The 23,261-nt window shown below is 42.4% G+C and overlaps 1 protein-coding gene across 3 annotated transcripts in view; it reads left to right on the top strand.

Annotated features, from left to right (window-relative positions):
• Positions 1 to 19,146, top strand: part of LOC138738438 (protein crumbs homolog 1-like) — a 114,631-nt gene extending 95,485 nt beyond the window's left edge. For all 3 annotated transcript variants that reach the window (XM_069888661.1, XM_069888650.1, XM_069888670.1), the window contains 4 exons: positions 588 to 1,455; positions 2,571 to 2,687; positions 4,783 to 4,909; positions 12,191 to 19,146. In XM_069888661.1, coding sequence (XP_069744762.1) covers positions 588 to 1,455; positions 2,571 to 2,687; positions 4,783 to 4,909; positions 12,191 to 12,412 — 1,334 coding nt within the window. In that variant the 3' untranslated portion in view covers positions 12,413 to 19,146. The remainder of the gene's footprint in view (positions 1 to 587; positions 1,456 to 2,570; positions 2,688 to 4,782; positions 4,910 to 12,190) is intronic.
• The last annotated feature ends 4,115 nt before the right edge of the window (positions 19,147 to 23,261 follow it).

The following is a 23,261-nucleotide window of genomic DNA, read 5'->3' as shown; positions in this document are numbered from 1 at the left end:
AAAAACAAAGATGGCTCCGCTTTAACCTGCATTCAAAACTGGTTCTTCTGAGTGGTGGTCATCTCCAGTGTGATACTTAAACCAACTGTCGCAGAGGCAAGAGTGCTTGCATATGAAAGCTTATTCCATGTGGCTCTCATTTTAGAAAAAGATTGCATTTAAATGATATTGGTATCATTATGAACAATTATCCAACATCAATCTTTTCATTACTTATTGAAGCTTAGGATTAGATTATAATAATTTAAACAAGTATTATCCAATTTATTTAAAATAAACCAACATAAAGTTTCAGTAGCTTGATGGGTATGGATGCATTTGGCCAAAAGGCCTGTTTCCATGCTCTAGAACTCTTGGTTCTGTGGAAGTGTCTGAGTTGAAATGTAACATTTTGCTTTCCATGGATACTTCCTGACTTGATGAGTTTTTCTCATGTTTCTAATTTGAGTTAGTTCCAGTAATGATTGCTTCTTGATGCTTGTGCTGGGGAGGTGTGTTTTCAGAAGGGCTGTGAATGGGGAGATGGAGAGGATGAATTGGCAGGCAGGATTTCGATGAGTATTTAACGTGCTTTCTATTTCCTATAGGTCATGCCAATGCAACATTTCGGGGGGGAGATCCAATTGTTTATGTCAGCAATGAGCTGATCACAAGAGATCTCACCAGCATTTCCGTGGACTTCAAAACCAGAGATACAGCTGCTGTCCTCCTGCAGGTCAGCCATGGTGCAGAATCCATCTGGCTTGGATTCCATGACTCTCATCTGCAGTTTAAATTGTACAGCGGGAACAGTGTGGAGGCCCTAACCCTCTTTAGCTCCATTAACATCTCAGATGGACAGTGGCACTCAGTGCATGTGACCATGGAGGACCCTTCAAAGATATCATCGAGATGGATCATTATTGTGGACAGGAATTCCAATGTCACCAGCACAGTCACTGCTGGGAACATAAACTTTCTTCAAGACAATGCGAATCTAACACTGGGCAACAACTTTACTGGGTGTTTCGGAGTGGTCAGAATTAGTGGAATATATCTTCCTTATATAAACCATAAAGTCTTCACAAAGACAGAACAGTTTATTATAGTGAGAGGTTCCCCAGTTCAGATCGGATGCTTTGGCACGGAGGTATGTTCCCCATCGCCGTGCCTGAATGATGGACAATGTGAAGACCTATTTGACCTTTTTCAGTGCAATTGTGCTGCAGGATGGGAGGGCATACGTTGTGAGCTCAGCATAGATGACTGCGTGTCCAGACCGTGTATCCATGGCAACTGCAGCAATTTGGTGCAAGGCTACAGGTGCAGCTGTGAGTGGGGCTACACAGGGGTGAACTGTGAGAGTGATATAGATGACTGTGTGGACCACCGGTGTAAAAACCAAGGACGGTGCATAGATGGTCTCAACTCGTACCACTGCAACTGTCTGAGTCAGTTCACCGGGCGCTACTGCGAGTAAGTCTCTCCTGTTTCTTCAATACAGACAGCATCTAAGTGGAAGGAAACAATTGTAGGGATTGGTGCCCAACTTCAGTACTGTCTAATTTATCTTGCTTGACTAATCGGATGGAATTCTGGAGGAGATAAGAGGGAAGCAATGGATGTGATGTATTTGAATTTTTAGAGGATATGAAGGAGGTTAGTATTATTGTTAGAGCAGGTACACTTGGGGCAACCTGGATTGAGAAATGTTAATTGGTTAAAAAATAAAAACAGGGAATAGCTCAAGAACAAAAATTAGGAGCAGGAGTCGCCTATCAGGCCCATCGAGCCTGATCTGCCATTCAATAAGATCACGGCTGATCTGGCCATGGAAATTCCTCCCCATCTCCATCCTAAATCTAATCCCCAAAATCTTGAGGCAATGTTGTCAAATGTCCAGACCTTGTCAAGTTAGCAGGTAGTAACTACTGGGTTACACAGGGAAAATATAAAAAAATTGTAAGATCAACAACTTTGATACAAAAAAAAGCTGAATATTTTCTACAGCTGAATAAAAGTTTTAATATTTTCTACTATATTTTTTAATTTATGTTAATTTAATTTATACTTACTGTTTGTTAGTGTGTTTTACATCCCTGTGTAGCTCCAGCAAGCAAGAATCTCATTGCATCTGTACATTGTACTTTTGTATATGACAATAAACTCTTATCATCATGTTTTATAAATTGTGACTGAATGGATGGTGTTGATGTTCAAAGGGGTCTAAATATCCTTGTTCACAAGTCACTGAAAGCTGATACACAGGTGCAGTCCTTAGGAGGGAGCACATTAGCCTATATTATATGAAGACTTAAATCAGGGTAGGATGTCTTCCAGGGCATTGGTGAGATGGCAGTAGACCTTTGTTCAGTTTTCATCTCCTGAGTCAAGAAAGGATGTAACAGTAACCAATATGTACTGATTAGATGGAACTAAATCGTCTGTGTACAACTCAGAATGTCTGCTGATATCAATTTATTTACTGTTGATATGGAGTCATCAGGAGCCAATGTATTAGTATTTTCCATGAAATAGCTTGGTGACATCAAATTTTCTTGCCAATGAAAGATATTCTTTATCTTTTGCAGATTGCTCTACCCCCCAGTATATTGCGGTGAGAGCTTCAGCTGTGAGAATGGAGGACTTTGCACTGATGGTCTCTGGGGTGCCAATTGTACTTGTGGGCCTGGCTTTGCTGGAGAAAGGTAATTCTCATTAATTCCTGTGACATCTCCAGTGCTGGCAAGGCCAGCATTTATTATCCATCCCTCATTCCCTGGAGAAGATGGAGGAAGAGGTGTCCTCTGGATAATCATGTGCCTTGCTGGGTCATTTGAGAGTCAAGCACATTGTTGGAGCCTCTCACATACCCAACAACTGCTGCTTTGACGAACTCTGGGGGCAATCGAGTGTAGCCGATTGGAATATAGGAGGAAACTCACACAAATGAAATCTACACACTCACAAGGAGAGTATCCAAACTCCACAAAGACATCACCAGATGTCAAGATCGAAGCTGGGTCCCTGGTGTTCGCGGCAGCTCCTCCAACTGTGCTACCCATTCATTTCATCCAAATACTTTTCACCTGATTCCATCTACCTAAGATTTTTATTGTAAACAAAATTTTTCCACGTAATTGAAAAATAACATCTTTCATCAAGATAAAATATCAGAATAATGAATGGATGTTTTAAGCCTATAATGGAATTTTCAGTTTTGTTTACTTACATTGACCAATGTTTTAGAATCAGAAACATGAAATTGGGTGTTTGCAGGAGCGCCACAGTGCAAACATTTATATAAACCACCGTACAACATTAAAAAAAAAGTGCACAAAAAGTAAGGCAGTGTTCTTGCTCATTGATTTTTCAGGAATCTGATGGCAGTGTGGAAAAAGCTGTCCTTGTGCCGCTGAGTGCTCGTCTTTAGGCTCCTGTACCTTGGTCCCAATGGTAGCAGAGTGAAGAGGGCAAGGCCTTGGTCTGGGTGGTAGGGTCTTTGAGGACAGAGGCTGCTTTTTTAAGACACCGCCTCTTGAAGTGAAGTCTGGTGCCTGTGATGTCGCAGGCTGAGATAACAACCCTTTGGAGTTTTTTTTCTAGTCCTGAGAGTTGGTGCCTCCTTAACAGACAGTGATGCAACCGGCCAGGATGCTCTATATGGTACACCTGTAGAAGTTTCTTTTAAGAGCCTTCGGTGACGTACCGAATCTCCTCAAACATCTCACAAAGTATGGCCGCTGGTGAGCCTCCTTCATGATTGCATCAACATGGTGGCTCCAGGACAAATCTTCAGAGATGTTGACACCAAGGAATTTGAAGTTCTTGACCCTCTCCACTACTGAGCCCTCAGTGAGGACTGGGTTGTGTTCCCCTGACTTCCTCTTGAAGTCCACAATCATCTCCTTGGTTTTGCTGATGAGTGCAAGGTTGTTGATTTGACACCACTCAACGAGCTGATCTATCTCCCTCCTGTACACTTCCTCATTGCCGTTTGTGATCCTGCCGACAACTTAGTGTCATTGGCAAATTTGCAGATGGCATTGGAATTGTTTCTGGCCACAGACATGGGTGTATAATGAAAAGAGCAGTGGGCTAAGCACACATCTTTGAGTTGCACCTGTGTTCATAATTAGTGAGGAGGAGACGCTGTTTCCAATTCGTATTGACTGTGGTCTTCCGATGGGGATGTCAAAGATCCAGTTGCAGCGGAGGGTGCAGAGGCCTGGAGTTTGTAGCTTGTTGACCAGCACTAAGGGAATAATGGTATTAAGGCTGACCTGTAGTCGATGAAGAGCAGCCGTATATATGAATTGCTGTTTTCGAGGTGATCCAGAGCTGAGTGGAGAGCCAGCGATATTGCATCTACTGTGGAGTGATTGTGAGAATAGGCGAATTGCAATGGGTCCAGAGCTTTGCTTAGGTACATGTTAATTCTGGCCATGACCAACCTCTCAAAACATTTCTTCACTGTAAAAGTTAGTGCTACTGGGCAATATTCATTGAGGCAGCTCACAATGGTTCTGGTTATTAAGATCTGATTAGATTAAAATAATGGAAGACATTTTTAAACTTACTATTGGAGAAGGACAGAGAAGAAGCCATTGGCCTGAAAGAAAGGTTTCCAATTATTTAGGCATCTCCAGACTATTGATAAGTACAATTATTTGGAATTATGTCTATGTGAATTCAAGACAGTAGAAATACACAGACCTTTGCATATGATTAGCGATCATTTTGGGAACTTGATCTGTCAAATTCTCTCGTTGACTGAACTTCCATTTTAATTATTTCTGTCAGGTGTGAGGAGGCAGTCAGTGTCTGTGTGTCTAACCCGTGTCAGAATGGAGCCACCTGCCAGAACACAGACAACACCTTTGAGTGCATTTGTGCAACTAACTTTGCAGGTGAACACTGTGAGCTTGATGTAAGTGAGGATTTTTTTATGCTCAATGCTTTAGCAAAATCTTTTTTGTTTCTTTTCCTACTTAAGCTTGTATGCACTGATGAGCATGAAACAGAATTTGTATGGCAATAGAATTACTTGTCTCTTTCAAAATGCACTGTAGTCTGGGAAGCCACTATATCTCATGACAGACGCACTGAGCCAACCTTATTAGCGAAACCACTTGTAATCAGATTGGAAGTTTACAGGCAAATAGTAGTTTTACCAACAAGTGTGACTCGAAACCTTAGCTTGCTCCCCAAGCGCACACTCTAGTCTTACTTGCTACCTTTCTGTCCCCTCTCTCCCATTTTTGTTCAAGTTGCTGAAGAATATTTGTCTTTGCAAAACATGAAAGAGACTCTGCAATATATTTAGCACAAGATATCACAAGATATTTAAGAGAGGCAGAACAAACTCACTTTAACCAGCCTTTTTTACTGATCCTAAATCCACTGCTGATTTTCTTTGGCTTGGCTTCACAGACGAAGATTTATGGAGGGGTATGTCCAAGTCTGCTGCAGGCTCGTTGGTGACTGACAAGTCTGATGCGGGGACAGGCAGGCATAGTTGCAGCGGTTGCAAGGGAAAATTGGTTGGTTGGGGTTGGGTGTTGGGTTTTTTTTCTCTTTTGTCAGTGAGGTGGGCTCTGCAGTCTTCTTCAAAGGAGGTTGCTGCCCGCCGAACTGAGGCGCCAAGATGCATGGTTGGAGGCGATATCAGCCCATTGGCAGTGGTCAATGTGGCAGGCACAAGAGATTTCTTTAAGCAGTCCTTGTACCTCTTCTTTGGTGCACCTCTGTCTCGGTGGCCAGTGGAGAGCTCGCCATAGAACACGATCTTGGGAAGGCGATGGTCCTCCATTCTGGAGACGTGACCCACCCAGCACAGTTGGGTCTTCAGAGGCATGGATTCGATGCTTGCGGACTCTGCCAGCTCGAGTACTTCGATGTTGGTGATAAAGTCATTCCAATGAATGTTGAGGATGGAGCGGAGACAGCGCTGATGGAAGCATTCTAGGAGCCGTAGGTGATGCCGGTAGAGGACCCATGATTCGGAGCCGAACAGGAGCGTGGGTATGACAATGGCTCTGTACACGCTGATCTTTGTGTGTTTCTTCAGGTGGTTGTTTTTCCAGACTCTTTTCCAGACTGCTGATTAATGAACAGGGAAAAATACAAAATGAAGCTGCCTTGCCCTCCCCCCAATGAAATGTTTGAATTCCATGATGCTGCAGTTCATTTTACTTGGAGTAAACTTACAGATATCTACTGCACTAGTATGCAGAATTATCTACCCTCCAAGCTAGTGTTTGAATCTTGTTAAAACCTCCTCTCCATATCAACTGCCTGTTTCTTTATCTGTCTCACCAATGTAATTCAGGACGTTTTGAGCTTTCAGCTTAAGTAAATTTCACTGCATCACAAAGTGGAGAGACTTCTCCTTCTCTTCTTGTGTCAATGGCTCTCTATCCCTTGATCCTGCAGCTTCTCTCTTGATGATCCTCAACATCATTACTGCAAATGATTTGTGGAATCTCCAGGACTGGCAGGTACACTGTAGTTGCCAACTGCTCAGACCAGAGATTATCAGGATTTCAGGTTAATACAAAGACAAACCAGTCCTAGCTAGGATTGATTTCCACTGCAAAATGCTGGTCATTTCAAGATTCCTTTTTTGTTATTTAATTTTTAAAAAAAGTGTAATATTACATGAAATTGCCTGATTCACCTTCAGCAGAAATTGCCTGAAGCACCTTTTGCTATCAGGGAAAGAGAAGCAAGAAAGAGTTCTCCCAGAGTTATCAAGTGTCCGTGGATTCGCCTCCAGCACTTCCGCAGCCCCCACAGCCATACAGACTCCAGTCCAAACCATTGGTAACCCGAGTCCCAGATCTGAACCTCTGACATGATTAGGAACCTTTCAGTGCCCTTGGCACCCACTCACATCCCATTTCCATACCTGGTATCCATTCAGCCAGCCATGAGCCAGTCTCCAGCAGTCTGCAACCTGTGTGGGTTTCCTCGCCTCAAGTCACCAAAAGCCTAACACCTGTGTGTTCCTCAGCCACAGTGGACACGGAGCCATGCTTCTCCTTCTCAAACGGGGGTGTTCTCCCTGTTTTCTGGTGCCCCACGCCAGTCCTCTGCTTCCCTGAAGTCTGCAATCCCTCGTGGCTGCTGCCGACCCATGTTGGGTCCAGACCCCACACCCACACACACACACACACACACACACACACACACACACACACACACACACCAACACACACACCCACACACACACACACACACCCACACACACCCACACACACACCCATACACACATCCACACACACAACCACACATACACCCACCCACACACACACACACACCCACACCCACACACACACCCACACACACCCACACACACACCCACACATACCCACACCCACACACACCCACACACACACCCACACACGCTCACACACACACCCATACACACCCCCACACACACACCCACACACACATCCATACACACACCCATACACCCACACACACCCACACACACCCACACACCCACACACACACACCCACACACACACCCACACACCCACACCCACACCCACACCCACTCTATACTCTGTGTGTGTGGGTGTGGGTGTGGATCTATGTGGGTGTGTGCGTGTGTGTGTATGCATAAAAAAATATATATATACACACGTGTGTGTGCATGTGTGTGTGTGTGCGCGCGCATAAATATATATATCACACGCATGCACGTACAAATACACAAAGGACAAAAGGGAATCCACTTAGAACAGATATATGGAGGAATTTCTTTAGCCAAAGGGTAGTAAATTTGTGGAATTTGTTGCCAAAAATCGTTGTGGAAGCTAAGTCAATTGCTGTATTGAAGGAAGAGATTGATAGGTTATTGATTAGCCAGGATATCAAAGATTATGGGGCGAAGGCTGGGCAGTGAGACTGAGTGGGAAAATGGATCAGCTCATGATTAAATGGTGGGATAGACTTGATGGACTGAACAGCTTATTTTTGCTCCTATGTCTTATGGTCTTATTTTTGTCCTTGAGCTTTTCCCTAATCTCACTGAATGCATAGGAATAAACCACTTGCTACTGAGTGCACCCCTTCCTTCCAAGTGCAAGCTTTCCATTTTCCATCAAATACTTTCGGAAAATGCATTGAGTTGGATTTTGCTCATACCAGTGGTACTTAGCATAATTACCCAACCCAGTGACATACTCACATGGCACTTCCTGCTGAGATGCTTATCTGAATGAGCATTGGCCCAGGCTCACCAACAGATGTGACTGACAGTGATTTTGGTGAGGATAGCAGGAATCTTTTGTCACCGATGGAATTGTGGCATTAATTGGTAATCTCAGAGACACATGACTGTGTGTTTTATCCTGCTGCTTCTACATATGCAATTAGCATTAAGATTAAGATATAGTGAAGGAGTCTATTATTCAAGCAGCTTCATTATGTTAACAGCTTGTTACTCATTGGAAACATTAAAAAGATGACACAAAGTATTATAGAAGTTGCAAACATTTGCTGTATGTTTATGTTATTACTGTAAGTGCAGCAATCAGAACAGATCATGAATAAAAGACTGCATTTACTTTGTCTTATTGGAATCTTCTCTTCACCTAACCCTCTCCCTTGACTTATCAACTGACTGCAATTGGACCAGAGAACATCTAAGCTTAATCCCTGTTTTTTTCTTGTTGTTCAAAGTGCCCAATCTCATACAAGAATAAATCATTTAACGTCAAGATGTTTGAAAGTAAATTTAAGTTTTCTCCACTCTGCGTTTTCCCCACTCTGTAAGTTCAAGAATGAGTGCTTTAAACCAGACGAAGCAGGTAGTTCTTTATTACATGGTAAAAAATGGTGGAAATGCATGGGCCATTGATAAGTGAATGTCCGACTTAATATACCCAGAATGATGGAGATTTGTGAGGGGTGGGGGCATAGAGTTGAGGCTTGGGTGGGGACATAACATTTAGGGGGTGTGGGTGGAGTTGGGATGTGGAGTTAGGTTAGGATGTGGTTGGAGTGTGAGGTATGATGAAGTTGGTGTATGAGTGTGGAGGGTGGGGTGTGGGTTTGGGGGACCTGGAGTTAGAATTGAGGAGCTGCAGGTCAGTTGGACACTAAAATTACTGTCAGCTTATAGATCTTCTGTAAGAAGAGTAAACAGGCTTTGTTTACAGACCCATCTTCCAAGGACCAGTTGCTCTAATAATTTGTGTGTGGACTTGAGGATGAAAAGAGATTACCACAAACTGTCAATAACTGAGGGTATTTCCTTCTTCCAAAGATGTTGGACTTGTTTTCAAGATTCCTTTTATAGTGAATTAAGATTATGGTCTGAGCTGATTTTTGTTTTGCCGCTCTGATTAAAACTTTTGAAGGAAAGTCAAGGTATGAGCAAAATCTCCACTGCAAAGTCCCTGAAGAAGTTTTCCTCCTCGTTCAAACACCCGCCTGCTCTTTGCTCATATCTTGATGAAGGGCTCAGGCCTGAAACATTGGTTACCGTTTACATCCTAGAGATGTTGTGTGACCTGCTGAGTTTTGTGTTGCACTCAGAATCAACTCTAGTTACTTGTGGACAAGTAATCTTCAAACGCACAAATTAATAAAATGTAGGCATCGTTAATATTTGATGCTTTCTTACCTCACATACATTGTACAGAAATATTCATAAGAAGAAGTAGGAGGAGGAGGAGTTGGCCATCTGGCCCCACAAGCCTGCTCCACCATTCAATAGGGTTACGGCAGATCCGATCATGGATCCAACTCCATTTATCTGCCTTTTCCCCATAATCCTTAATTCCCCTAGTATGCAAAAATCTATCAATCTATCTGTGCCTTAAATATATTTAACAAAGCACCCTCTACTGCTTCCCCAGATTCACTCTGCTCTGGGAGAAGTAGTTTCTCCTCAACTCCACTTCCCTCGAACTTGAGGCCATATCCCCTCACTGACCAGTGAAAACAATTTTCCTGCCTTTATCTTAACTCTTCCTTTCACAACTTTAGTCATAACTTTTAGCAAACTTCTGGCAACTCTTGTGTTTACACAAGAACCTCTGCAGCAATATTGTAGGAAAATCTCTTAAAAGCCAATGTTTGAAATAGACAGGCCTGCCACATCCCAATAAAAGGTTCCAACCCTAACAGGGGATGATCTGTTTCTCTCCATGGGTGCTGGCTGACCTGCTGAGTCCCTCCTGTTTCTCCATGTTTGAGCACGATCCAGGATCTGTAGTTTCTTGAGTCTCTAGGGATGGTATCTTTCTCATGATAAGCCCATTTACGTGAGGAAAATGTGAATCACAGTAAGGGTTATCCAACTCTTAATACAGCAGATTTTCTTCCTTACTGATCAATACACAAGTTGTTTCAGGTATGAATAAATACTGAAGATAACTGTTCCCATGTTAGGTCAATAAAAAGAAAAATCACACAGAATTATTTAAGTTAACAATTCCCAACTAAAGGTGAGACCAAGATTCAACCATCAATTGAATAAAAACCTCATTCTTCTGACACTCAGTCGATGAATTAATGGCACAACGCATTGGATTTGATTTGATTTTGCATATTATTAGAGTACTCATCTACACTATGCTTTATAAACAGTCACTGTTGGTCACCCATAATAATTCTGGTCAATAATTTCCTATCTCAGGATCAGTAGGCAGAACACATCAAAAATCTAAACATCAAAACCACTTTTAAAAAAAAAAGATGCAGCAAATTTTACCTTGGGGAAATTAGTTCTGTGTGGTCATTTTTTGTTGCGTTCGAGGAGCGCTGACACGGTCTTCTTGTCGAGCATTTACTCCACAGGAGAAGAGCAGAATCTCCAATTTGTCTATTAGCAGGAAAGCGGGATAACCTTAACTATGACCCTTTCAATGAGTTATGTACTCCCCAGTCGAACTCCTATTTATGAATGGCATTTAGAAGTGTAAAGTGGCCAGGTGAGTGGATTTAGTGTCTTAGAATCTCAGGGCTTCCTCTTGTAAGATTCAGCAGGGGAAAAGTGAGCCACACTTCTCTCAAATATCACATGGAGCTTCACCAACAATGTTGAAAAGCTGTGACTTCAGGATCTACAGAGCAGAAAGTATCTCATCCAAAGTGTTATACTAGACAGTCATCAAGTTTTCTCAATCATTGGTTCCTGATCCTTTGGATTGAACGCTTCAGATTTTCATGCTTGGTAAAGTCTGATGATATCATGACCAATCCATCCAAGGAGTCAAAGATGTTCCAAGGATGTCCCCATCGCCAGTGCACTGAGCATGCCTGGTTCACTTGATCATGGAGTGGCCCTTCAGCCCACCTCATCCATACTGAATAAAAATGTGGAGGGGGCTGAGGGGAAGGGGAAGCAGGAGGAAGGGGAGGAACATGGGCTAACATGTTAGAAGTAAAGGCGAGAGGGTAGTGATTTTTAGCATTCCTGATGAAGGGCTCAGTCCTGAAACATCAACTGCCTTTTACTTCCTATAAATGCTGCAGGACCTGCTGAGTTTCTCCAACACTTCTGTGTACTGCACTAGCCCCACCATCTGCAGACTTCCTTGTTTACCTGAGAGTCCAGATGTTCAGCACACCTGCCAAAGACCACACAAGCTTAGCAATCTGTGCATGAGTAGATTGCTCAGACACATTACAGGCATATCATGAAAATAATTATTTGTCTTTGAAGGAGATGACAGTTTATTTTCATATATATATAAATACAATGTACAGATGCACCAAACATTTTACTTGCTGCAGGAACACAGGTAAGAAATGAGCTCAATATGCCAAAACAGACAAAGAAATAATGAATGTAACATTATAGATAGATAAATATTCACAGTTGCAGTTAGAGGAAGAAAAATACACAGTTTCACAGAGGTACAAGGACTTGGTTAATCTGTGCAACTATTTATCTTGAGTAGAGATCAAAAGTGCCACTGGAATGTATCACATTTTGTGTTCTCTAAGCAAATCCCAAACCACATTATTAATGACCATGTTCCCTGATAGGTCTTGTTTGACTGACAGTGCCCTGTTGAAATTGCTTTCTGTTCTGTCTTTGTTGTCACATTTTTGCTTCTGGTCTCTGCATCTCTTACCTATCTTTTCCCACTTGATTCCTATAGAGGTGGAGAGGGTTAGTTGAGCTATGCTGTGAGCAAGATTGGAAGCAGTGTGCACCCCCACTTACTGACTCCTATTATCTTCACAGAGAGGGAAGAAGGTGGACTCTATCCCAATCCTAGCGGTGGCTGTGCCTGTGGTGTGTGGCAGTGTGCTGTTGATTGTAATCGCTCTTATTTTGGTGGTCCTCACTGCACGTAAGAAGCGTCAGACAGAAGGGACGTACAACCCAAGCCAACAGGAAGTGGCCGGGGCCCGGCTAGAGATGGACAGTGTCCTTAAAGTCCCACCCGAAGAGCGCTTGATATAATTGGTCCATTGAACTCATAAGGTGACGGGAGGCTTTTGTTTTGAGGGGCCTCGTATCGACAACAGAGCGGGCACTTCCCAGCTGAAACACTTGCCTTCATCTGCTAATTCTGCCGAAATAAATCCTCCCATTCTAGACATCTGCTTCACCAAGAGGATAATGCTACCTGATTTATGTTGGCACTGCATTATTCTCACAGCAGCTGCAGCTAAAGACACATCGAGTGAGGAAGTTCACACTGTGCTGCTCATGGAATGGTGTATGATGTCAGACTGATTTGAGCATCCCTGTGAATAATAATGAATTGTGCAGCACAGTCTCACCTCTGCAGAGATCACTCCCACCTCAAGGGCCATTGCCCTGGGGCTCCAGTTACCCCAACCCTTCATCAACAGGTGGGACTTCCCCAACAAAGCTTTTCAGGCAGTCCTGTGATCTGATTGAACTTAAATGAAGGATGTGTTGTTTTCATTTATTTCGACATTTACTGTAATTTGTTTCTTAATTGAATCACTTTTTAATAGAAAAGTCTTTTTCTTTTGCTGAGTATATGGTGAAACAAATCTGTGCCACATGTTAACAGAGGGAATTATTTATATGTCTTACCGGGAGAGCTTCAACGTTAACATTAGGTGACATAAACGGTAGAAGTCACAGGATCATTGTCTTCTGTATCAACGTCTAATTAAAGGCTTGTTCACTGTGAACAAGTCTATACCCAGCTTGAAAGCACTTATGTTGTGTTGCATCAACAGTTGTTACTGACAGACTGCATTCATGCCTATTCTATTTACAAGGATGGAAAAAAATATACTGGCAGATAACCTCAGGCTGAGGGATTCATCACAGGAGCCCAGATAAACATTGGAGAACAAGGACAATGAAGTGTACATTCTCACGACCACTTAATGGCAACTGTTCTACAGCAGAGAGGAACTTTGCAGAGAAAAGATACTCTGGTTATTGCTGGCTTTGTGGGTGTATCAGCCTGCTGTGCGTCCTGAGGAGAGAGGGAAACTCAGTGAACCTACAGCCCCTGCCAACACAAGAAAGATGGAGCAAGACTAGAGACGAGGATCATCCTTGGGAAACAGGGCAATGGCGGTTGTAGACTGTCCATGGGCTGTGCTATGGACAGAGTACCGTAATTCAGCTCAGTTATAGATAAATCGAGTTTGGCTCAGTTTTTAATGACTGAACTTGACCATGTTTGGAAATAGATTAAACAGGAAAATGTTCAGACTCAACATGCTTAAAAATGTCATTCACGACATAATTGTAAACAAGTTCTTTTCAGGATGGTCTTATAAAGTTCCAAGAACTTTCAAAATAACCCCAGCTCCTCTATCATTGATTTTCATGTGGCATAGATTTTATTAATTCCGTCTGACATCATCCACATTCTAGCTGTGCCGTTTTTACATTCTCTGGCTGGTTATTTTCACAGCAGTTACGGTTCTGCAAGATTTTTGGTTCCTCATTGTTAAAGTTGAATCTCCATGGTGTAACACTTGGATCATAAAATGGCAAACAGATTTTCAACATCATTCCTAAATAATGGAATCAGCCTGAACACGAGAGCTGGATAATCTTATACAACAGTTGTTGGTTCAGTAGAATGAACAGGAGAAGATGGAGGAACATACATGGAGAGAAATAGTCAGTTTTGGGTCAAGACTTTCTCAAGGCATTTCTCCCTTCAGATGTTGCTTGACCTACTGAATCCCTTCAGGTTCTCCTTGTTCACTCTAGATTCCAGTATCTGCAGTTTTTGTGTTTTGCTTGTTGCTCACTTTGTGGAAGACAAGAGTTCTGGGACTCAAACTCAATTGTCTCAATTTCAACTTTTGTGTCAGGTTGAAGCGAAGACAAGAAAAAGCAAGGAATATGATGTGGCACAACATGGTTTAATCTTCAGCCAGACAGGTTGGAGTCAACTTCTGGTAGCTACTGAACCAACGTCTTCCAGGATGATGCATTAACAGCTGTGCCCCAGCGCTGTCGCAGGGAATCACCCTTCTCTTCGCTGTTTCACTCTGCTCCATCTGCCTGGACCGTCTCTCCCTCTGCCAGCCCTTGTCACTTCCTTAAATATGCCAGTTTCTGCCTAATCACGGGAATCTCGAGGGAACAATTCAGCTTCAAGACCAAAGGCTTGGTTCTCCTTTCTGCCCACAACAAATTGAGACACCTCCTCCAACACCACACATCCACCACACACCCTCACCTCTCCCCTCTAACCTTTCTCATCCTTGGAGTTCTCCTAGGAAAAACAATGTCTATCCCATCTCCATAAAATTACATTTGAAGATAAATTCTATAATTTTCAAGGATGATATTTAATTAGTCATAAAAAGACCTATCATCGTTTGCCTCCCAATTAAAGTTTTGATCCATATTTCCAATCAAGCTGAATGTATGTTTCCAATCACAGGAAATATTCCACTTCTTAAAGGGGGAAAGGGAAGATGATAAAAGAAAATTATGCTTAATGAAAATCATCCTCAGATTGATGGCTCAGGAAGAGATGTCTCACAAACTGTGTGTCAGACATGTGAGTGATGTTTTGAGCCAGTATGGCGCATTCTGATCAGGACAAGTTTGCAGAATGCAGGGCAATTGTTCTCACCACCTGAGATCATCAACCTCACTGCTGCCTGCATCATCTCCAATAATTCCACTTGCCTCTCTGCACCCAACCTGAAGAATCTGACTTGAAACATCGATTGTTTCAAAGATGCTGTTGAAAGATCAGTCTTAGTAATCTGGAGAAGAGGGGTGGTGGAAGTAAACTATTGGAGAACTCAGAAGGTCAAACAGCCTCTGTGGAGGCAGTTTGATAATGACATTTCAGGTTAAGACCCTGTTTGACCTGCTGAGTTTATTTTTTAAATCCAGATATCAGTATTGTAGCCTTTTGCATCTCCTTTGGTGTGATAGGGATGGCATTGGATTGGGAGGCTGGGGTCAGTTTTACTCAGATTGACATCCCTGTTCCTACTTGTCTGAGCTATGTCATGTGCAGGTGAAGGTGTTAGTGGGGGCAGTTTGTGTGAGTCACAGTGGGATTGCGATCTAATTCCTATTTAATATCTGGAATAATTCCTGGTCAAGTGTCAAAATCCCAATGCATCCCCAAACTTATTCTCCCCATTGGTTGCAAAGTGGCTACAGTGAAGGCAACAATTTGAAAGTAGAATATCAATAAACACATTGGAAAGATTTGTAGCCTTGAAGGAAATGTACGATTCCTGACATTTCAATAGTGTTCTCCATGCAAGTCTTTAAATATTAACATCAAACAGGGAGACCAGGTTATCTGATGACCAAAATACATATGAATTAATGAGGACACATTGACCATGGAAAGGATATTAGAGGTTATTCTGTAGAGAATGCCATTAACAAAGAGTGATGCACTGGAAAGGTTGGAGTTCAATAGGATTCTGACTAGATTTGAAGCCCTCAACTGAATCATTCTCAATGTAGAATATTGGCCTGGGTGTATTTAAGACAAGTGTCCAATTTTACTAATTGGCATTAAAGGTGTAAGGTAATCATTGATTCAAATTCATTGCAAACATCTCAACTGTGAACAAAACAGCAAATGGATGCATTTTTAATGTGTTTAAATTACCACAAGAAATTTTAGTATTTTAATTTTGTTAGTAAATATCCACTATTTGTTATCAGTGATGTATGAATTGACAACATTGAAGATTACTGTACTGAATTAAAATGACAAATGTAGAATGTTTCTCACAGAAACCCTACCCCAAGCAGAGTGGGAGGATTTAGTGGAACTCTTTGATCACATGACTTATTTCTAACTTTAGGCCAGGGGTTATGTGCTTATTGCAGGAAAACAGTATTGAGGTGAAAGGTCATCACTGATTTTTACAAATGGTGGAGAAGCCATGAGTGGCCCAACGGACATTTGCTCTTATGAAGTGTTTGCAGTATAGGGAACAGAGTCAGATGGATGCTGGCTTGTTGCAGGGTTGAAATTTTACCCATCTCCCCACCCCTCATCTCCCAGCCTGCTTTGGGGCAAGTTCCTGGCGAGTGGCAGAAAAGCCCCAGGGCCAGCGAGAAGGTTAAAGCTTCCCCTCAGTTTTCCGTGCATCATAAAGAACCTCCATGAAACAATGTTCTTGTTTTGAATCATAGCTAAGGAGGCCAGTATCTATGTCATAGCTCACAAGCATATTCCCACCTTCCACTCTGGGCATGCCACTACTATTAGATGCAGCAATTTAGATTCCTATCACTTTCTGGGTACACAATATCTTTATGATCTCTAATCCTTCCAACGACCACTTCAGTCCTTCATTTTCGACCCTCTGCTAAGGGATTCAAATCCTTTCCATTTTCTGGTCAAGGCACATTGTAATTTTGCACAACTTGGTTTCCTTCTCTGTTCCAAAGAAAACAACCCCAGCTCTTCCGATCTTTTCACCGTTCCAACATCTACTTAATTTTCCCACTGACTCCACCTTCAATCCAAGTTGGTCAAGACAAAAGAGCAATGGTAGCTTTCAATGCATCAACTATGTTGCTGGGTTATCTTTCCAGTCCTGACGGGAACACTCACCGAGAGACAAGGAAGTCCCAAGCTGGTGATTTCTGGCCTGCATCTTTCCAGGGGGATGTACAGTCACACCTGATTATGTGGCAGGAGCTGGGTGGGATATCAGGTGGGACACTGTGAATTTTGCTCCAGAATTCACCATTCATTTACATGAAAGGGAATCATTCAACTGAGAGGGAAAAATAATACATTACATTTTGTGCTTTCAGTTATTTTAAATATTAAGACATAATTTTTATGTTGGGACCATTTATTTTGTCTTTATTTACTAAACATTGCTGTCACTGAATGAATTCAGAGACATTAAGAATCTTTGAGATCTTCAAGAGCCTGCTAAGCTGAAGGGAAAATTTACCCACAATTTTTCTGAAAGGTGCAGGGCTTATTTCTTACATCTCATGTGGCCTTGGTGCTCTTCGCATATAAACAACCACGTTACCACTCCCTCAGAACTAGGCCCCACTCAGCAATCAGTGGAACACTGCATGTAGGTGCACTGTTATTCGCACAACAGTTCAGGTTTACTTGATTAAGTTAACTTATTTGCCACACACTTTTAAAGTACCAATAATATCCCAAGGAGTTTCACAGCATCGTCATTAGTGCTCAAGTTCTCAAGGTGACCAGTGAAACACCATTGTTTTCTTCCAGAATGATCAGAATTGATGGAAAATTTGGAATATTACTATCGGATCTCCTGCTCACTCTGTGTTTTCGGTGCATAAAAATAACTGAAGCACTAGTAATATTTTGACAGTAAAATCTGACCCAATCTATCTTAAAAAATAACTGGCAGGCAAATGGGACTCTAGGTTGGGTAGTCAACTTGGATGGCATGGTCAGGATGGACCAAAGGGCCTGTTTCTGTGTTGTAAAAATTCATGATTCTAAACAGGAAAATTAATAATATTTCTTAGCAGATGATTTTCAATGAAAAAGTTTTGCATGCCTGGATCTCTTAAATTATTGTAACTAACAAACAGAACAGGATTCACCTCATACTGTGATAAGATTACAAATTGTTTAAGCCTGAATGATCTGCAGAACTATGGAGATCAATCTCTGAGGGTTTCACCAACATTACACTCAACCATACAGTTGTATTTTCCCATTGCAAAGATGCTCTGTACCAGAGTTCAATAATAGTTTATAAATTATTCACCAGCTCCAGGACATTGATAGTGTGCTTGTAAATAAATCATTAACATTGGTAGCAACTCTAGATTATTTTTATTTATTTCAGGTCATTGTATAGCTGATAAAATGCATTGTGGATTCACAAATACACCAACACGAACAAGAAACCACACACGTTTTGCTTTACAACCATATCCATCAGAATTTTGTTTTGAGCATTTTTTAAGCCATGACTAACACTGTTTGGCTCTCTCCTGATAGAAAAATCCTAAAAGCATTATCCTTCATACAAATATTCACCTGAATTGAACTGGCTACATTGGAGGGGGCGACAGGCCTGTTGCTTCACAATGGGAAGAAAATGCCACCTCTCCAGTCGCACGAAACAGAAAAATCCCAAATTCACTGTCAATTTTGGATGTTGGACCCAGGAAGATCCCAGACGTGCTCAGGTTTCTTATCACGACATAGGGTCAATCTAATAGTACCTTGTACCCATTCTAATGAGGTCAGTGGGGATCACAGGACTAAGGAAAAAGGGAAAGTCTTTTTAAATGTTCTTTTAATGCTTTCAATTTTTTCTAAACATTTCATCTCTTTAGATAACGAGTTGACTCAGACTACTCCATCAACCCCATCTGCCTCTCCCTTAGTCCTGAGAAAGCTGCTAACCTTCCCCACCCTGGTCACTCTCCCTCTTTCCCCTTCCATAGGGCAGAAGGTACACGTGCTTGAAAACATAAACCTTCAGAATGAACGCCAGTTTCTTTCCAGTCTCTAAAATGGACCTCTCATGGGGAACAATTGACGCTCTTGCACTGTTTTAACTCAACTTTTCTCCACACCCTACCCGCTTAGATTTTCTGCAACACTATGCCCTGCACTTTGTTTTATTATTGCACTACCTGCTGGGCTTGAGCCTAGGTTGACTTGCCTGGATAACACACTAAACAAAACTTCACTGCATCTTGGTACACATGACAATAAAAAATTCAATCTATTCATACTTAATTATTCTTTTGAATGTTATTAATTGTGAATTTCAATTTTAATAGATTTGAAGTGTTTCTGATCATCAATTACATTTAAGGATTGATTAAAACTTTACAAAGTGGACAGAAGATGAAGCTGTTCCACAGCTCTTGCGATTTTTGACACAGGAACTATCAATCTCATAGCACAGCTGACATTTGAAACTTGATAGGGGTGGTGGAAGCAAGAACTGGGGGATCCTCTTCTTCCACAGTGACACCCTTCACATTGATGAGCACAGGAAATATATCAGAAAGCCTTGAGCAAGTGCAGACTATTCAATTCATTTATGCAAACTGCAGCATCAAATAGTGTAATCTCTGACACCCCCCCCCCCCCCCAACTGCTTGGTCACAGTCTTTGGATCAGGAGATGCAGGTTTCTGGAAAGTCTCAGTGGGCCAAGCAGCATCGATGGAAGGAAATGAAGAGTCAGCATTTTGGGTCAAGTCCTTGCATCTGGACTAAATGTGAAGCTAATCAGAATAAAGTGGAGATGGGATGGGTGAAGCAGGGGCTAGTGGATCAAGGAGGGATGGAATGATGGACAAAACCACGTGGGGAAGGAGGGGTGAAGTGGGGAGGTGGAGCAGGTAGTCAGAGTCAGCTGATTGATTGGTGGCAAATAGAGAGAAAACAGGAATAATAAAGAGGGGAGATGTAGCTGGGTAAGGGAGAGGAGAGTAAGAAGCAGGAACTCTAAAGCTACCAGTGCAGGGATCCAGTAAGTAAGCAAGGTGATATTGGTAACCATTAGGGAGAGGAGAAAGACAGATGGAAGGAGTAGGGAAGTCGGTAGTGGCTGGATGGAAACAGGAGAGGAAGGAGGACAAAAGAGTGAATAGGAGATGGATGGGAAGGGCCTGCATCATAGAACATAGAACAATACAGCACGGTAAGGCCCTTTGGCCCTCGATGTTGTGCCGACCCATATATTCTTTCTAAAAACTATTCTAAACCCACCCTACCCTGTAACCTTCTATTTTCCTTTCATCCATGTGTCTAAGATTCTCTTAAATGCCTCTAATGTTTCAGCCTCTACCACCCTCCTCGGCAAGGCATTCCAGGCATTCACAACACTTTGTGAAAACATTTACCCTTGATGTCTCCCCTAAACTTCCCTCCCTTCACTTTGAACATATGTCCTCTTGTGTTTGTTGATCTTGCCCTGGTAAACAGGTACTGGCTGTCCATCCTGTCTATGCCTCTCATAATCTTGTAGACCTCTATCAAGTTTCCTCTCATCCTTCTATGCTCCACAGAGAAAGGTCCCAACTCTGCTAACCTTGCCTCATAAAAACTTGTTTCCTAATCCAGGCAACATCCTGGTAAATTTCCTCTGTATCCTGTTCAGAACTTCCACATCCTTCCTATAATGGTGACCAGAATTGAACACAATACTCCAAGTGTGGTCTTACCAAAGATTTGTAGAGATGCAACATTACCTCTACACTCCTGGACTCAATCCCCCTATTAATGAAGCCTAGCATCCCAAAGGCTGTCTTAACTATCCTATCAACCTGTGTTGACCTTGAGGGATGTATGGATTTGAATCCCATGGTCCCTCTGTTCATCCACTTTCTTAAGTAACTAGCCATTAACCCTGTCCTCAGCCTTCTGGTTTGTCCTTCCAAAATGCATCACCTCACACTTATTGAAATCCATCTGTTGCTTTTCTGCCCAATTCTGCATCCTGTCTATATCCTCTTGTAACCTTCAAAAGCCCTCAGCTCCATCCACAACTCCTCCAATCTTCGTGTCATCTGCAAACTTACTGATCCATTTTCCACCTCTTCATCCAAGTCATTTATAAAAATCACAAAGTGCAGAGATCCCAGAAGATCCTTTCTGTACTCCACGAGTGACTGACTTCCAGGCAGAATATGTTCCTTCCACTACTACTCTCTGGTTTCTTCCTTCAAGCCAATTTTTTTTATCCCCACAGCCAAGGTTCTACTGATCCTGTGCCTCATGACTTTATGGAAGAGTCTCTCATGGGGGACCTTGTCAAATGCCTTGCTAAAATCCATGTAGACCCACATCTACTGCCCTACCCTCATCAATTTCTTTTGTTACCTCCTCAAAAAAACTCATTTAAGCTCATGAGGCATGACCTTCCCTTCACAAAGCCATGCTCACTATCGTTGAGTAGACAGTACTTCTCCAAATGCTCATAGATCCTATCCTTAAGAATCCTCTCCATTAGCTTGCATATAAAACTCACTGGTCTATAATTCTCAGGATTCAAAGATCATAGCTACTGCCCCAACTACATCTTCCCTCCCTTCCCACAGCAGTCTGGGGTATATTGCATCCAGCCCCAGGGACTTATCAATCTTGATGTTTATAAGAAGATCCAATACTTCCACTTTCTTAAACTCCACATGGTCCAGCACCTGTTCTATTCCAACCTCACCCTGATCAAGGTCCTTTTCTCTTGTGAATACTGATGCAAAGTATTCATTTCGGACCTCCTCAACCTCCTCTGCCTCTAGACAATGTTGCCTCCCTTATCCTTTAGCAGCCCCACCTTCACTCTCGACATCCTGTTCTTCACAAACACATAGATTGCCTTGGGCTTCTCCTTAATCTTACATGCCAAAGCCTTATCATGCACACATCAGGCTCTCCTAAGACCTTTCTTAAACTCCATCCTGGCTACCATATACTTCTCATGAGCCCTTCCTGCTTCCTATATCTAACATATACTTCATTCTTCCTCTTGATTAGTTTCCTCACCTGTTTCATCAGCCATGGTTCCCTTTTCCTACTAACTTTTCCTTGTCCCACTGGGACAAACCTACATTGAACCCAGCACAAGTGATCGCTAAATTTCCTCCATATTACTTCTGTGCTTTCACCCTTAAATGTTTCCAATTTATTCTTGCTAGATCCTGCCTCATCCTTTCATATTTAGCCCTTCCCCAGTTAGCACTTTCCTAGTTTGATTGTTTATATCCTTTTCCATAGCTATGTTGAAGCTAAGGGAGTTGTGGTCACTCTCACCAAAATGCTCCCCCATCGAGAGGTCTGCCAGCTGACCAGGTTCATTCCCTAGAAACAGATCCAGTGTGGCCTCTCCTCTCATCAGCTGGTCCACATACTGTGGCAGGAATCATTCTTCTATGCACCTGGCAAATTCAGCCCCATCTATCCCTTACAGTCAGGAGGTGCCAGGCAATATGAGGGACATTGAAATCACCCATATCTACAACTCTGTATTTCCCGCACCATTCCAAAATTTGCCTGCGTATCTGCTCCTCAGTGCCATGAGTGCTAATTGGGGGCCTATAGATTACACTCAGCACTGTGATAACTCCCTTACTATTTGTGACTTTCACCCACACCGACTTAGTGGACACTCCCTCTGCAGCATCCTCCCTTTCAATAGCTGTGATACTATCCCTGACCACAGTAATGCTACTCCACCCTCCCCCCCCCCCCCCACCCAGCTCCCCTACCTCCCATCCTATTTTTAAAACACCTAAACCCAGGTACTTTCTGTGGTAAACCACTGAAATGCATAATTATCTGGTCAAGCATTCCTATTGGCTGGTTGTACCTGTGGACCCACCCCACCAGGCTCCTGTATAAAGGTGACTGTTCCACAGCCCCTTGCAAGGATTATGCTATGTTCTCAAGTTAATTAAAGCCTATTGGTTTCTCTACAATAGTCTCCTGAGTGATTGATGGTACATCAATTTTCTACAATGGAGTAGATCCTGAAGCCAGAAAAGCTGGAAATCGACCCTCAATCATCTGAGGTATCTACCAGCTTTGAGCTCCTGCTGCGCTGTTTTGAAGCATTCCTGCAGGTGATCAGAGACCAATAAACTGCAAGTACTGCATTCCCGGGTCAGCACCCTGGTGTACTCCATGATCAGGGATGGCACAACATACTAGGAGGCTATGGACATCCTCAAAGGGCAATACCTGATTAAAATCGATGTTATCTATGCTAGACATCTTCTAGTTAAGTGGTTCTCAATTTTTTTAGCCCTAGGCCCCATTTAAATTTTTCAAAAAAATGTACACCCCACCATTGGAAAAAAGTTATATATTCAAAAGAGGTTTTAATTAAATCATTTAC

Source organism: Narcine bancroftii, chromosome 1 (assembly GCF_036971445.1).
Source record: "Narcine bancroftii isolate sNarBan1 chromosome 1, sNarBan1.hap1, whole genome shotgun sequence".
Classification (NCBI taxonomy): domain Eukaryota; kingdom Metazoa; phylum Chordata; class Chondrichthyes; order Torpediniformes; family Narcinidae; genus Narcine; species Narcine bancroftii.
The sequence above is the reverse complement of the archived record's forward strand: the minus strand, read 5'-3'. Positions and strand labels throughout refer to the sequence as shown.